The sequence below is a fragment of the Bison bison genome, unplaced genomic scaffold (assembly GCF_000754665.1).
Source record: "Bison bison bison isolate TAMUID 2011002044 unplaced genomic scaffold, Bison_UMD1.0 scf7180017864474, whole genome shotgun sequence".
Taxonomy (NCBI): domain Eukaryota; kingdom Metazoa; phylum Chordata; class Mammalia; order Artiodactyla; family Bovidae; genus Bison; species Bison bison.
This window is the reverse complement of record NW_011495035.1, coordinates 4,009,895-4,021,497: the sequence shown is the minus strand read 5'-3', so window position 1 is coordinate 4,021,497 and position 11,603 is coordinate 4,009,895. Positions and strand designations below refer to the sequence as shown.

Below are 11,603 nucleotides of genomic sequence, written 5' to 3'. Positions count from 1 at the left end.
TCTTTACCAGCTGAGCTACCAGGGAAGCCCAAATAATAATGTTGGCAGAAGTGAGAGATTAAATATGGATAAACTGCAATTCAATATTTAAACTCAGAAACATCCAGATTTGTACTATGTTCTGAATTCAGAGCCACAGATGTCATTATTTCCTATCACCTACTGTGCAGTACCAAGTATGAAGAAATGAGAACTCAGAACTGAAAATGGAATCTGTATTTTCCCCTTAGGGTGACTTGTGGCTCAGACAGTAAAGCGTCTGCCTGCAAGGCAGAAGACCTGGGTTCAATCCCTGGGTAAGGAAGATCCCCTGGAGAAGGAAATAGCAACCCACTCCGGTACTCTTGCCTGGAAAATCCCATGGACAGAGGGAGCCTGGTAGGCTACAGTCCATGGGGTCGCAAAGAGTCAGACACGACTGAGGGACTTCACTTTCACTTTTCATACTAAGTAGATGTCTAAAACTGACACTTCTAAAATTATTCTAATAAAAATGTACATCTGCACATGCCAACTAGCACCAAATTACACCAAGATAAATTTCTGCATGTTAAATCTGGGTTTTTTTAGATACCAGGTTTGAGTTGCTCAGATGAACCATCTCTGCAGAAATACCGTTATCACTTAAGCAACAAGAGCTGTAATGAAGTCATGCATTACGCTCTTCTCCCTATGGACCAAGAAATGCTTGTGGAACCTGAAAACCACCTAAGGTAAGAGAAGACAGGGCAGGGGGTGGGGCAAAACACACCTACACTGGCAGAACAAAATACTCTGAAGCTCCATGCTTTAACAGGCCACTCCTCCTTACCCAGAATTTCCGGGATCCCTTTTCAAGCCAGAGGGTTTTATAGCCCTGATAGGCAATTCTAATGCTCCATTCACACTTTTCAAAGGTATTTAATAAACCACATATTAAATCTAATAATCAACATTCAAAATAGGCCATTTCCCACTGCTCATTTCTGTTCATCAGTATTTTCAGAACTGAGAATGTATTTTTATTAATTTCACACAATTATGGCAAATAAAGTAACTCCACACATAGATTAATTCTTCTAATTTATATTTTATTGCATTATGAAAATAATACATTTATTTGGCAAAGTAATCTAGGCTCCAAGTTGAAATAAAAGAAAATTCTGAAGAAAGTATACTAATTATTTTTAAAATGTGAAATATTAGATATATTCTAACCAATACATACTAGCATTCTTATTAGGCCAATAATCCAATAAACCTAATTATAATAAGTCCATATGAAATTACAAGGTGTTTTTGCATTCAATCATCTTATGATTAGCACAAATCTCAAGAGAGAACTGAGCTTCATTTGATCAAAACCAATGTATTTAAGAAACTCCTGTTCAGAAGACATTTTGAAACACTATCCAGAATTTTTATTTCCTTTGGTTCTACAAGTTCCATTTCTGTCCTTACCACGTTACATTTCTCAGAATCAAACATCATAGCTTTAGATTCTGCCCCAAGTACCTTTATAAGTAAACTAGTATATTACATTATCTGAAAAATTGCTGATTTTACAAATGCAAAAATGCATAAGTACATGCCTATCTACACCAGCAAAACAAAATACTCTGAACCTCCATGTTTTAACAGGCCACACCTTCTTACCCAGAATTTCTGGGATGCCTTTTCAAGCCAGAGGGTTTTTATAGCTCCGATAGGCAATTCTAATCCTCCACCCACACTTTTCAAAGGCCTAGTTACAATAAACCCTAAGTGGATTAAATTTATCTAATAATCAACACTTAAAATAGGACACTTCCCACTGCTCATTTCTGTTCACCAATATTTTCAGAACCAAAGATTTATTTTTAAAAATGTTCTAGAGTGCTTTTACTTTTTTAAAAGGAAAAGTGCTAAAAACGTATTACATATATATTCTCACTCTCATTAGCATTTCAAATTCTTTTACATGCTGGGTTCAGAGTCTAGAGTCTAACAGGTAAACAATCTGCTCAAGACAAACAGAAAATAATATTTTTAATCAGAGGTCTTATTTCTTCATTTAGATCTTTTATGACTTTGCTGATGTGTGTTAAGAAAATGTTCCTAAAATTAGCCTTTTAAAAGTACACATCTGAATCCGTTACTATCAGAACTGACATTTTCATGAAGCAAAGTCTCTGTAAGTGCATCTATGCATACATGAGGAAGTTTACTTCCCACCAGACATCAGTAACCAGCTGAACAAGGTTTCCCAGTTTTACTACAGAAGTATCCCATCTATCCTAAAGAAAATATTCCATGAGCATTCTACAATTATCTGTATAAACAGCAACAAGTTTGATCTATGATCAACATAAGAATATCTAATAAATATTAAAACTATTACACTATAGATTAAAATGCAGATCTCTCATAGAGTTGAGTGATGGCATTTTGGTACATTCACCATTATTATACTTTATTTAATAAAGAAATACATTTGCCCTTGCAAAAATAGCAACTGCAAGTATACAAATAAAACCACAGACCTCAAAGTCATGATGCTAAATCTTCAACTTATATCCAACAAAAGTAATTCAGTTTACAAGTGGTCCATGGCACAATTAAAATAAAAAATATCAAAAGGTCACAGGATCTTAAAGAATAGGTTTATTGACAATGATTTCATAAATATTCTAAAGAAAATTTCAAAATTTCTAAACTTAAAATGTTTAAAATCTATTTTCATTGGCAAAATATCCCTTAACAAAATAAAGAATAGGTCACTACAAATGAATGTCACACATTTAAAATTTGCTTTAACATTTTTTGCAAAGTTCTTAAAAAAATTTACAATGTGTGATTTTTCTTCTCTCTTGGATACAGTAAATAAATCAATACTCAGTTTTTATTCCAACTATGAGACATATTTCACAAATATATCATCTAGCTGCTGTGAACCTGACAATCAAGTCAGTCAGTAGTATAATACCCGACAGACATAAACGGAGCCAGCTCATTTTGGTAGTTTTAGTCATAGCAATTGAAGTAGTCAAAATGCAAAACTTGTGGTGGCTGCCCAAGTCACCCCAGAGCGTATGATACAGTGTGAGAAAATGTTTGCATCGGTTTTATCAGTTCATCTGTGTACTTCAGGTATCTGAAATTAAAAAAGGGATTCTTGTATATTTTGATAAAAATGTACTCGAGTATTTCATAACATTAATATTTATTGCTTTATATGAATACTGTATTGAAAGCCCAAGCATTCAGTTTACACACAGAAATTATACAATTATATACCGCTTCACAAAGGCAGTGAACACATTACATTCTACAAAATCTACTTTACAGAAATTTAAAAATTCTAAATATCAAAAGGTACAGCTGAAGAAACAGGTATAAATTTGGCAGCCAGTAATTTAGACAGGGAAGTTGCAGCTTGCGCATGACTTTTAAATATGTGAATTTGAAAATATTGAGTTTAGAGTAACCATTGTGCTTTGTGTTGATCTGAAAAATATAACACTGGCTGTCGAAGAAGCATGTTCAAAAATATTTAATTCACTTCAAAATGTCATACAAATTACGGTGGCTTCTATGCACCCCTAAAGCTTCAGTCATTTAGCTCCGGTACATTACTAAAGTAATATATTAATTTTTCCAGTACAGTGGTGTTTCATACCATTGACATTTGTATACTCTAGAATAATTTAGAAAGAAATGTGTAATATTCACAAGGTTCAGAAAAGCAAGCAAAAAGTAAAGGAACCAGCCTGGTTCTTCTGAGATGGTCTCATGTCAGCTTTATAAGCATTCATTCTACAAAATAGTAAGCTAAATGTTTGAACACAATTTCCAAGATAAAGCACATTTTCTCATAAATAATGAAGTATTTTTCTCAGGCACCTCAGAAGTATACAAAAGAATTTAGTTTGAACAGATCTCTTGGAATGTGTTTAACCTGGTATTTCAACAGACGTAAGATTTCCAGGGTTTCACAGGGGCCAGATTTTATCTGAATTACTCAGAAGAGAAAGAAAATGTCTTCTGAAAGAGGTGAACTCAATCATTACCAATAGAAAAAGTATCCACTGTATTCATCTCTTATAGAAACAGAAAAATATAACATTTCCCCCTTAGAATAATATATATATGTATATATGACTTAAAGTTCCATTGTACATAGTCAAACAATAAAATCTGGAAACCAGCATGAAACCCTATAGAGTTCACATGTTAAAATGCTCAAACTATGACCAAAATATGAAAACTACTAGAGCTGTCAGAAAGAGACAAGACAAAAGCTTTCTTGCATATGTAATAAACTAAGTGTGATAATCTCCAAAAAAGTTTTCAAAATTATAATTATTTTCCAGTTTAAAATTTTTAACCCTAAAAAAAAAAAAAAAAAAAAAATCTATACACAAACCACTGATTTGACCAGACCAAAAAAAAGTCAGCGGTAAGCAGGACCCAGAGGAGCTGATATTCACAGTTCTCACATGAATAACTCTTTTAGGATTTACCCCATAAAGTATTTTATTTTACAACCTGCTTCTCTTGTAAAACTAAAGGTCCACTTTGTTACATAAACGTTTTATACAGTGTAAAACCAGAACTGTATGTAAAATACTGCATCTAAATATTTCTAAATAGTTAGTCTTGTTCCATTGGTTCATCTGTGACTTCTGTGGCTTCGTCATTTTCCATGGATGATTCTGAGAGAATCTCTCCAGTTTTACTGGAATTGGATCCTACTAATTCTTCGGTTTCATGGCAATCAGAACCACTACTTACAGGGCCTGTATTTTCACTACCTTCAGAATGTAAACCTCTCTCAACTTGAGTCAGATCAGATTCTTCCATTTGATTATTTTCCTCAGAAGTCTCTTCATTCACAGTTAAGGCATCATCAGATTCTTTTTCTTGATTTTTTCTTTCTGCGATCATTTCTCTTGATGTCATAAAAGACTCTAAAAATAAGCAAATGTTGTTGTAGTTAAATTTGATTTTCAAAATACCTCCACAGTTAAGTTTCATGAATTCTGATATTCTACAGTTCAAATCATATCCCCTGAAACTCAGCAGCAACTACATACAGGTGGGAGAAAAAACCCAACATCAGCATTATAAGGAGTTCCATTATGTTAAATTCTTTCAGGCAAAAATGAAGTACAAGAATTTGAGGATCTCCTTACTCCACCCTTTTACAGATGGTCTCTAAATACCTTCTTCTTCCTCCTCATCCTCTTCTTCCTCCTCTTCTGTACAGTGCTGCCTGGTACAACTACTTTCTTTGTCTTTATTCTGAGATGAAGATGGAGATTCTGTTTCTTCTACCATAACTGAAGAAATTTCACTGGAAGATGTTTGACTGGCCATCTCTCTGACTTCACTTTCTTTGTCGAACCTGAGTCTTTTTACCTCATGCCCTTCTGCCTCCACAGTATCTTCGTCTGGATGTTTATTTTTTATAGGGCTCACCGAGGAAACTTCTGATTCAGATGTTGAAGAGTCACTGTAAATATTTTTTAAAGTGTCATTAATAAAACTGTTTCTTCATCCTTTACATTCTATTTTTAAGATCTAATAATATGTAACTTTCACTGTGCAAGTTAAATTGTAACATCTGGGCAAAGAAAAACAAGAGAATAATTCCAAGGACACCTAAACTGTTTAACATTTCCCACTAGGACTACTCAATGAATTACATGACCTTTGTGTTCAATTCTTCAGTGAGTTAAATGTCCTCTTACAATAAAACTACAAGTTCCCCACCGAGACATACTCTTAATTCCTCTCACTCCTTTCCCTTAATGTGATAAGAAAACTTGAGATGGGATATCAATAAAAAGACTTCCTTTTATGATCTACGAAGAGAAATGATTCACAGAATTTGAACTCATTTACAAGTATCTTCTCCAAGTAATTTTCTAAAAGAAAAAAATATATCATGATCATTTTCTTAACACCCTATTATAAATAGAATCTTCCCAAACAAGCAATTAAGTCTTTTCTCTGCCCATCATCAGCATATGCTAATGCCCTTTTTAAGTGCATTAAAATATTTTCTCCTTCTCAAAACAACAGTAAATAATAAATAAAATTTATTTTTTTTAATAAAAAAATCATCCATAAATGTCACTTTTTTGGGAAAACATTTGTTTTCAAAAATAAATCACATACAAACCTGTGATTTTTGTCCTCATTTTGCTTTGACTCTTTGCTGTCTGTGCTCTCAGGCAAGCCGTTTGTTGTCATGGGAACTGACAAAGGAATTTTTGGTCGATTAAGTGGCCTGGGTGTTCCAGGCCCATTTATATTAGACCTATGGTAAGAGAAATGAACATCATTTTCCCAATTTTTGTAAAAAAGTCATCCCTCCCAAGGTTTATATGCACACATCACAGAAATACTTTCAGAACCAAGGGTCACCAAATTAATTCTTTTTGGTATATCATCCTATACCTCCCATAAAATTCCCAATTTTTAAAAAGTACATTGAGTTTCCTATTCAAAATTAAGAAACTGCAGCTCTTTGAATAATAAAAAATCAATAATCTCACCTCTCAGTGTAACTTGGTGAATTTCCAGGAAACATAACACCATTCATTCGATTTAAACTATTGGAATTGTTCTTCCTATGAGAGGGAAAAAATTTTTTTAATGGATAGTTCAGTTAACTTTGATAAAAGTCAAGGGTCTAAAAGATCTTTTGTAAGACTTCAATGTCACAGAATCAAACAAAAGACTTCTTAGAGAAATAACCATGAAATTATCCTAGTATCTCATTTAACAATATACAAATATATTCTTCAAGAGTTCTGAAACAAATTCACCATAATCATTCTATGAAATCAGGTATTTTAACCATTAAACAAATACTTCTCAACAGAGGGCAATATTTTCCTACAATCCCTCTTCCTTCACTCATATCCTTAGGGAACACATTTAGCAGTGAATAAATAGATTTTTTTGGTGGAAGTAGGGGAGACATTACTGATATTCAAAGGAAGCCATGGACACTGTGCTAAACTTTTCATAATCCCAGGACATCCACTCCTAGTAAAATTACCAGTGGTACCAAGGAATGTGCCCTACACAGCTACCTAAATTTACTATTTAACTCATGACAATCAGAAATAACAGTCCATCATGAAGAGCAATGTCATCAAGATAGTACATAAATCCAACAATGTAAGATTGCAGTAAATCATGAATCTATTTAATACAAATCTTTTCAATGGAAAAATATATAGGTAATGTTTATTGGTAATATTCTACTCTGGGAACTGGTTGGTAGTTTTGTTAAGTATTTACAAATGTTACCATGCTTAACTACATATAAAATAATTGTAATATATTTTTAAGGCATATATTAAAAATGAAAGAACAGAATATAATATACTAGGAAAAAAGAAAAGTAGCTATACTTACTCTGAGGAGGGATAAACACAGCTAACAACCATCACATTCTGCAATAACAACATTTACTGATTAATATGAGGAAATGTACAACATAAAGTTTACCTCTTTTTAATTTCCCGAAATCACCCTGGTATCAAGTTTCCATGTATTATATTTTTACTAATAAAAGAAATGGCTAAAAACAAAACCCTTCAATAAAAAAGCAAAAACTAAAACAGTAGCAACAGACTAAAATCTAATAACTTACTAAGCTATTTGTTTTGTCAGTCTCATTTTTCCTCAGTTGCTTTGGAACCCTGCCATCATGTGTTTTATGTACTGTATGTAATAGAACAGAACCATGTCCTCTTACCAAGCTATTTAGAGGCTGAAGTATTCTGGCCTTGTAATAATAAATTCCCGGTAAAGCAGCACCCACTCAAAATCTTGATGTGTAGCATGATACAACGCAGGGAAAGAGACGCAAACCTTTTTATAACCCTCCTGATAATCATAACTTTATCAATGGTTTAATATTCATTGAAAGCTTGCTGAGCCAAAGTAAGTGCTTTATATTTAATCCTCCTCACAGAACTGTTATGGTCCACATTTTACAGATGAGGAAACCAAGACTTGGATACGTAACTGGCCCACAGTCACACAACTATGACTCCTGTGACACTGCCTCTTCATCCAAAGAGTGCCAAAATTTAAGTACTTAAGTCTTTGAACTGTTAAGTACTGAAGAACCATCTCAGCTTCCTGCCCTCAGAGTTCAACAAACACATTAATCCAGTTAGACCCTAAGATCTATTTTAAATCACTAGGTAATGATTTTGGATTCCTGCTCCAAGGGTAAAATGAACAGATTTGAAAAGAACCTTAAAATGTATACTAGACTATATTTTAGGAGCAATCGCTATAGGAATTAGCAAAACCAATGGTCCACATCTCAGTTCACATGCAGTTCCTTCCTTCATTCTTTGCTCCACACAAGCCAATGACTTGCTTTTCATTCCCTGAAACACTTTGATGTAGTTGCCTCTCAGATTATTTCCTTTGTTCAGAATGCTCTGCCCTCTAACATCTCCTCACCCACAAAAAACCCAATTCTTCTCCTATTCTTAAATGTGACATAATTCTTCTCAATACCTTGTATTAGTGATTTTCCAAGTTGTGTACCTCTGAATTCTAAAACTAAAGAATTCTATAGGTAAGTTTGCAAAACCCTCTATTTTTAAGATATCAATTACAGAACTTCTCAGAACTGTTAATATGTTAAGATAAATTAAGAATTTCCAAGAGACAATAATAAACTGCTTTTCCCAAGCATTCTTCTGCCTTCCTCTTATTAAATCTTTCTCTGAAACTTAGAACACAATTTGGGAAAAACTTCAGGTAGGCTGAAAAACCTATTTCAAGACAAGATGCCTGAAGTAGAGTCTATTCAAAGAAAATCTATTATGCTACAGTTTAATATAACCCCATTATACAATACATACCTTTTCTACTCCTCTGAGAAATTTGTCTGTTCCCGTATAGTTTCTCCTTGGATCTGTTAGTAATTCACATAGTCGCTGAATAGTAAAAGGTATACTGCAAAAGAATATAATTTTATAGTTTAAGGTTATTAATTTTCAAGAAAATTAGAACCATTACTCTCGCCATTTCAAGCTTTATCTAGTCACCCATGTTAAGCTACAAAAGAAAATGCTACAAATGAATGGATGAATCACCTAAAATTAGGCAAAACAAGAAGCACACCTGTTCTCTTTAAAAAAAAAAAAAAAATTTCCCCCTCCATCCCTTAAAAAGAACATCCAAAATGAACAGAAAGCTTCAAAACTGAGAAAAAATTTTAACATTCTTATTTATGATAATTCAATTTTAAGTTTATAAGAGAGGCAACACAAACAAGTGAGAGTCTACTTAATACATAAACTTTCTCAAGCATTCTTTTGCACACCAAGTTTTTTTTACAGTGTTCAAATAAACTACAAATGTTATCAGAATACAAAAAGTGATTCCAATGAAAAAGTATTATACAGTTCTGCTCCATAATACAATTTTATATACAAGCTACATGTTTCACCAAACTTAAAATACATACAAACACACACACTACATATATTTGGTAAGTACCTTACTGACAAGTTTACCAAATACTTAACAACCACAATCAAATTTTCACTTGATCATAGAAAATACAAACCTGAGACATAAATTGAACCTGAAATGATTTTATAAATCAGTGAGTTTTTATCTCACACACTATTAGCATTCCTCAGAATTACAATATGAATAGCAAAATCTCACGAAATAATGATAAATGCAGCTAAAACGTGTATGTAAACTTCAAGACTTCAGTATTTGTCACATGAAATCTACTTATTCTCCTTATAAAGACAATTATAAAGCCTCAAATAGTTATTATTTACCAAGTTGTTTATTGTTTACAGGCAGTTCAACACAAAATTCTTTCTCTCCCACAATGGAAGGCAATTTAGTGAGTGCAGAACTCAAACTCAGGTTCTCAAACTTCAAATTCCATGTTCTGTCTTCCACTATATCACACACACATAAAATTATAAATGTACATTTTCTAGCTGGACCAACAATATTTAGTTCTTATATTCTTAGCATCAGTACTACTCTTTTAGCCAAGTTCTTTGAGTTTCTGAGTCTTATTACTTTTTACATTTCAAAATCAGAGTAAAATACACTGTCAAAATAAAGTATCTTGTTTTTCCAAAGTGTGTCTTTTTTTCATATTTGAAAGCTTCTTAAGGGCAGGATCTCTTCACATACATGACATTCAATATATAATTTATATATATATATATATATTACCATCATGGACTTCAGAATATTAGTGGCATACCAATATGTTGCCCCTCGCTGAGCTCATTGCTTTCCAAATCCTAAACACCCACATACTGCCCCCCCAACCCTATTCCCTCAATGAAGCTCTCAGAGTGATACTGTAATTAAAAGTTTTTATACATTTTACAAAATAAGCAAGGTAGGATCCAGTATTAAGGACACGCAAATACTATTTACCAAATACTTACACTCAAATACTATTTACCAAATACTTAAACAGATATTGTCTATTTATATCTATTCCTTCAACTAAATTTCCTTTACACACTGACAGCCGTGTTTCTCTTAAATTAAAATTAACCATAAAAGATGAGAATCTTCCAACTTCTTGCTTAATCATGGTTTTAGACTAAAATGTTTTGGCTAATTTTCTCTAGAAAAGTAGATAAAATGGTAGTCAATTATTAACACTGTATTTGTGGGTAAATGTCAATACTGCTTTAGAAAGAAAAATGTATTATGTTTGCATAACATGTCAGCCTATGACAAAGTAAGTTTACAATTAAAACATTTTCAGAAGCTTTTTAAGTCATTTTACCAAGTGTCCAATAGATGGCACTAAGATGTTATACAACTCTCACTCAAGTGAACAGTTTTAAAATACAAACACTTCCTGTAAATCAAAGTACCCACGGGAAACAATTATTATAATTTCGACAACTGCATTTAAGATTAAGTACTTTTTAATCTTTTATGTAAACATGAGAGCTGACTATAGTTTACTCAATAGCAGACTTGAAAGACACTTAAGGTAAACAATTATGACAACAAACGCTAATAAAATTGTGTACACAGTGCTACAGAGAAAGAATAAATTGTATGCCAGGGAATCGAACATAAAAATGGGAACACTTAATTTGAGGTGGGTCTTTAAAAGAAGGTATAAAAATAAACCAGGTAAATCCAAAATGAATGCTTGGTACAACTCTATGACAGGTCTGCTTTCTCTTTCTCTTCCACTACACAACAGTTTACACAGCACACAAGACAGTTTCCTGAAAACATTAACAATTCTTCTAATAAAAAATTATCACTAGCTAAATTAAGACATGTGCTAAGAAGAAAAAAAAGAGCAAAAATGAACACGACTAACTCTCAATGAAAAATATGAACCAGAATCCTGAAATTGGGAGAATGGGGAAAGATATTTATTAGTAAAGGTGCACTGTGAAACAATTAAGTAGAAAAATATTTTGAGTTATTTAAAATGCATTCCGTTTACTTTGCATTACCTATATATTACTTGTCTACATCGTAAGACGAAAATTAAGATTACATAAGGAACCGGAAAATAACTTATTAAGGATATGATTAGCACGCATTTTGTTAAGCAAACCCCCAAAAAATGTCTACAACAT

At 32.8% G+C, this 11,603-nt stretch overlaps 1 protein-coding gene across 2 annotated transcripts in view; it reads right to left on the bottom strand.

Annotated features, from left to right (window-relative positions):
• Positions 1-902: 902 nt before the first annotated feature.
• PPP4R2 (protein phosphatase 4, regulatory subunit 2) overlaps positions 903-11,603 on the bottom strand; it is a 53,887-nt gene continuing 43,186 nt past the window's right edge. Inside the window, exons 4-10 of one of the 2 annotated variants that reach the window (XM_010862001.1) lie at positions 8,865-8,958; positions 7,393-7,430; positions 6,522-6,596; positions 6,146-6,283; positions 5,184-5,473; positions 4,753-4,928; positions 903-3,112 (exon numbers count right to left, since the gene is read on the bottom strand). In XM_010862001.1, coding sequence (XP_010860303.1) covers positions 3,092-3,112; positions 4,753-4,928; positions 5,184-5,473; positions 6,146-6,283; positions 6,522-6,596; positions 7,393-7,430; positions 8,865-8,958 — 832 coding nt within the window. In that variant the 3' untranslated portion in view covers positions 903-3,091. Of the gene's footprint in view, positions 3,113-3,164; positions 4,929-5,183; positions 5,474-6,145; positions 6,284-6,521; positions 6,597-7,392; positions 7,431-8,864; positions 8,959-11,603 lie in introns of those variants that run through there. The other variant, XM_010862000.1, reaches the window with a different exon arrangement.